General features: G+C 35.3%; 1 protein-coding gene across 1 annotated transcript in view; it reads left to right on the top strand.

Annotated features, from left to right (window-relative positions):
* Positions 1-5000, top strand: part of LOC136848406 (uncharacterized) — a 59616-nt gene that overhangs the window by 54572 nt on the left and 44 nt on the right. The window contains exon 4 of the mRNA XM_067120703.1: positions 4579-5000. This exon is cut by the window's right edge and continues 44 nt beyond it. Within this exon, the coding sequence (XP_066976804.1) occupies positions 4579-5000 (422 nt within the window). The remainder of the gene's footprint in view (positions 1-4578) is intronic.

Genomic DNA, 5000 nt, shown 5'->3' with positions numbered 1-5000 from the left:
ACAAAGGCAAACTTTAACTGAGCTCATAATGTGTTTTGCCAAAGAAACCTTACCATGTGCTCTCCGCAACGAAACTAATGCTTGGTGTTAAATAATAAAAAAAAAAAGTTATCAAGGTATAGTTATGAAAGAGAGAGAGAGAGAGAAACTAATGCTTGGTGTTAAATAATACAAAAAAAAAGTTATCAAGGTAAAGTTATGAGAGAGAGAGAGAGAGAGAGAGAGAGAGAGAGAGAGAGAGAGAGCAAGTTAATTATACATGGATTCTTTTGCCCCTTGATGGATACATTGGTCAGTGACGGCTGAATACGTTGCCCTCTTAAAGACTATGGGTGACCTTGAGAGTATTATTCATATGAGATAAGATCAACGGTCATCTGCATTCAAAGAGCATTATATAAGATTGCATGCTGACTGTCTGCACATAAAAAGAAAATAATCCTGCTAACAGGAATGATTAAATTTTGATCTAAGTAACTATGCAGAGGACAGCGAGATAAAATGTTAATTTTAAAGAGCCCGTGAAGTGCAGGCAGCATTATACGGGGAAGAAAAACAGTGATAAGCGTATTATTAAGGCTTTCGGATTCAAATGACGTGAAGAAAGTCATTTCCTACCAAAACCTAAAGATTCTCCCGGGTTCTGTGGAAAGTTCCGGAAGAGAGACCCTCATCAACACCTGGGTTTCCGGGTTTCCCAGCAAAGCCCAGGAAGAAACCCATTCATTTGATTTCAACTGAGCCGTTTCAATAAAAAAAAAGACAGGCAAAATTATCTACTTTTCAGGTGTTATCTAACTGGTTACTTAGGACAGGGGAGATCGCCCAATATTCAGAGGTAAGATAAATGAAACAACAAATATACTGTTGGTGAATGAGGAAGACTGTAGTGCAATGTCATTAGCATACACCTACGAGGATTCCAAAACCAATGTTAAAACATATGTAAGTATGGGCTTGCTTTTATAAGAGATGTAATCTAATCAATTTTTTTCATAGTAGATAATAGAGACTGGGTGTGGAAGTGAGAGTATCTAATCAGCTAAAATGCAAAAAATAACATAGGATCAATTTTGCTCAAACAGATCTACATAGAAATTTACAACGATAAAAGTATGCTAATATCAAGAAGATAAAGGTAAAAGTGTGACTGAAGTAGTTCTATAGCTTCTGGACTTGTAGAAGCATTAGAGAAACTCATTTCAAGTGGAGTAAATGCTAATGAGTATTAAGTAAATGATGTCCAGGTTAGACGTGAAACTAAAGATACCGAAAGATCAACAAAATCTTTTGGACGTAGATTTGTCGGTGTAAAACAAAGGAAGCCCAATTGAACAGAAAATGAGTCACACAGGTTCAGGTAAACAGAACGAACTTGATAAACTACCTAAAACTAAACCAAGGTTAGATTATTTCTGGAAATGCATGTCGCAATTCTATATGATAAAAAGTACTTAAAGTGAAATTCAAATATTCTAAAAAATTTAAACAGATATTCAGACTCACTGAAACACGAAACGGGAAAGACATTTTTATCAGCGCCGCTCACAGGAGAAACTACCCTAACACAACTACAGAGAGAGAGAGAGAGAGAGAGAGAGAGAGAGAGAGAGAGAGAGAGGCAGGTAAGAACAGGAAGGTCTGCTGCTGCCCGAGGCGGAATCCTCATCATATAAATGGCAACAATATGGGGACAAGGGATGGGCATTGGCTGTATATGGAAAAGAAACTAATGCCAATTAGCGACGCCCATGAGTGGCATTTAGCCTGCGCTTTATTGCGATCCGCAATTTCCTATCAGTAGGCTAGCCATCAACTTCCGCATTTCTATCGGGTTTAAAACGTTTCGTAATAAATAATGAGAATGTTAATCTGACATTGTTGCATATATATAGATATATATGTATATGTAAATTTATATGTGTCTATATATATATATATATATATATATATATATATATATTATTACATATATTATATATATATACATATATACATATATACATATATATATTATTCAGAAGATGAACCCTATTCAGATGGAACAGGCCAACAGGGGCCACTGGCTTGAAATTCGAGCTCCTAAAGAATACGGTGTTCATTCGAAAGAAATAACAGAAGGTAATAATGGGAAATACAGAAAGAGGAGATCAGTTATTAGAAAAAACTGATAAATTAACAATTTTAGATAAATCAATATGATGTAAGTAATTTATTTAAATACAGGGAGAATTGTATTAGGATAGTAATGCACTGCAACTTCGCTTGAACTCCTTAACTTCTAACTGCATTACAATATATATATATATATATATATATATATATATATATATATATATATATATATATATATATATATATATATGTGTGTGTGTGTGTGTGTATATATATATATATATATATATATATATATATATATATATATATATATATATATATATATATATATATATATATATTTATATTTATATTTATATATAATTTCTCTCTGCCCTTGGCTTGTACAGAACAACTTTACTTATATGGTTTAAAGTTTGTTAGTTTGTTATCACTTTCTACTTTCTTTTTAGTTACTCGTCTTCTTTTTCTATCTCAACTTCTTCTTGACTGCCCTATTCATCCTCCCGTACACCTGCAAATGATCGTTTCTGTCATGCACCTGCAACTGAAATAATCTTTTTTTATTTCTCGCTATTGTCCAGCGTTTAATTCCTATTCTCCTATACCCACAAATATTTCCTGCTCTCTCTCTCTCTCTCTCTCTCTGTATATATAATATATATATATATATATATATATATATATATATATATATATATATATATATATATATATATATATATATATATATATATATATATATATATATATATATATATATATGCATGTATGTATGTACAGTATGTATATATGTATGCATATATACCAAACAGCAATTGTAACATTAAGAAACAATGTAGAGAGAGAGAGAGAAAAAGAGCGAGAGAGAGAAAGACAGAGAGAGAGAGAGAGAGAGAGAACGGTCGCGACCGTCCTTCAACACAATGCCATCCAGCAACTAACCAACGCATATTTGAAACGCGTCTCTATATCATTCCCCAGATATAATTCGGTACACTAATGTCATTCGTTATACTGATCAAGCGTTCGCAGTGAGATAAACAGATTTCCCCTTCATTGAATTTTGAGCTCTCGTTAAATCTATTTACCTTTCATTGGCGTCACGGATCTCGTTAGGCTCATCTGCCGTCCAACGCGAGACTTATAGAATTGCACATTAAGCCACGTGACTCTCATCACGTGGATTCCGTCCGCCGCGCATAACGTGGAGAGCGCGCGCGCGCCTCCGCTCGCGCACGCAGCAAAGACGCTGAATGAACATGCAAGGGCAAGTGCTCCTCATATGAATCAGGGATGTGTCATGTCAGTTGCAAAGTCTCCTTCGGCTGCGTTATGTGCTACGAGACGAAATCTTTTCCCGCCCTAATTCTACGTAGTACTTTTGAGTGTCTATGTAAAATTAATTCACAGATTTATTCAAATGGATGAATCTAAATATAACCAAATAATACTCTAACCGAGAGCTTTGGCTTTACTAATATGATGTACGCTAACAATAAAAAATATTCGACAGTGTTCTTAATCACCAAACTTCTTATCTATGTACCTAAAAGACGACTCGGCAAGGAGTTACATTATTATTTTTCTTCTTCTTTTGGGTTTTCTCGAATGACTCTAGCAACTCCGACGACAGTTTATTGTAACCGAAACCAACAGTACCATGACTGGGAAAGAGAAGTTCCACACCAATATTCCTAGCCGATTACTTCCCTGAGTCAAAGAACACAGTGAATTCATGCAAGCAATCCTTATTTTGTAAACAAACTGAAAACTCCAGACGAAGAAACTTTCGGCGCACCCTGAGCCTTGAGGAGAAACTGAAAAGGGTGAGCTGTCTCCCTTAATTTGCTAGACCGGGTACAAATGTCCAGGGCAAAGATAAGGACGTCAATCAAGCATCATGCAACCCTAACCGTGATTGACAAAATGATTCTGTGAGGTATGGAATTAAAAATAAATTGAGATTGAAAAGCAAAACAAATGATGAGAGAGGCTATTAACAATTACTTTCAAATCTGCATGCATACATGGAACAGCTGTGGACAAAACAGCCATCAGTATTAATTAGCATAATTCATTTTACTTTTATACTGCCTACATTTATGAGAGGTATCATCTTTCATTCATGTTTGTATTGACACTGAAGTAGGAGGTCAAAATCATGGTCATTTGTCAAAGTTATACAATCATCATTGCGCAAGCACTGAGGTCATGTTACCAATAATTCATGCTTACAGTACTTATTAAGTCATCACCGTAACACCTGCAAGTATATTTAATGACTTAAAACACTTGCAGAATGCACGACAGCAGATCAGCGTTATTGAAAGGTTCTAACAAAACTGATCTAAAAATCGTACGTTGGTTTGTTGCTTTGTGACCATTTCTTGGAAGACTTTCTCCTTACAAGCACTGGTTATTTTACAACATTCATAAACATCTGTTAAAAAAAAAAAGAACCCAGCAGCAAAGGTCACTTGAAAATTCAGCTGAAGAATGGGTTCATACCCAGCAGCAAAGGTCACTTGAAAATTCAGTTAAAGAATGGGTTCATACCCAGCAGCAAAGGTCACTTGAAAATTCAGTTAAAGAATGGGTTCATACCCAGCAGCAAAGGTCACTTGAAAATTCAGTTAAAGAATGGGCTTATACCCAGCAGCAAAGGTCACTTGAAAATTCAGTTAAAGAATGGGTTCATGCCCAGCAGCAAAGGTCACTTGAAAATTCAGTTAAAGAATGGGTTCATACCCAGCAGCAAAGGTCACTTGAAAATTCAGTTAAAGAATGGGTTCATACCCAGCAGCAAAGGTCACTTGAAAATTCAGTTAAAGAATGGGTTCATACCCAGCAGCAAAGGTCACTTGAAAATTCAGTTGGAA

This window comes from Macrobrachium rosenbergii, chromosome 19 (genome assembly GCF_040412425.1).
Source record: "Macrobrachium rosenbergii isolate ZJJX-2024 chromosome 19, ASM4041242v1, whole genome shotgun sequence".
NCBI classification, from domain to species: Eukaryota; Metazoa; Arthropoda; class Malacostraca; order Decapoda; family Palaemonidae; genus Macrobrachium; species Macrobrachium rosenbergii.
The sequence above is the reverse complement of the archived record's forward strand: the minus strand, read 5'-3'. Positions and strand labels throughout refer to the sequence as shown.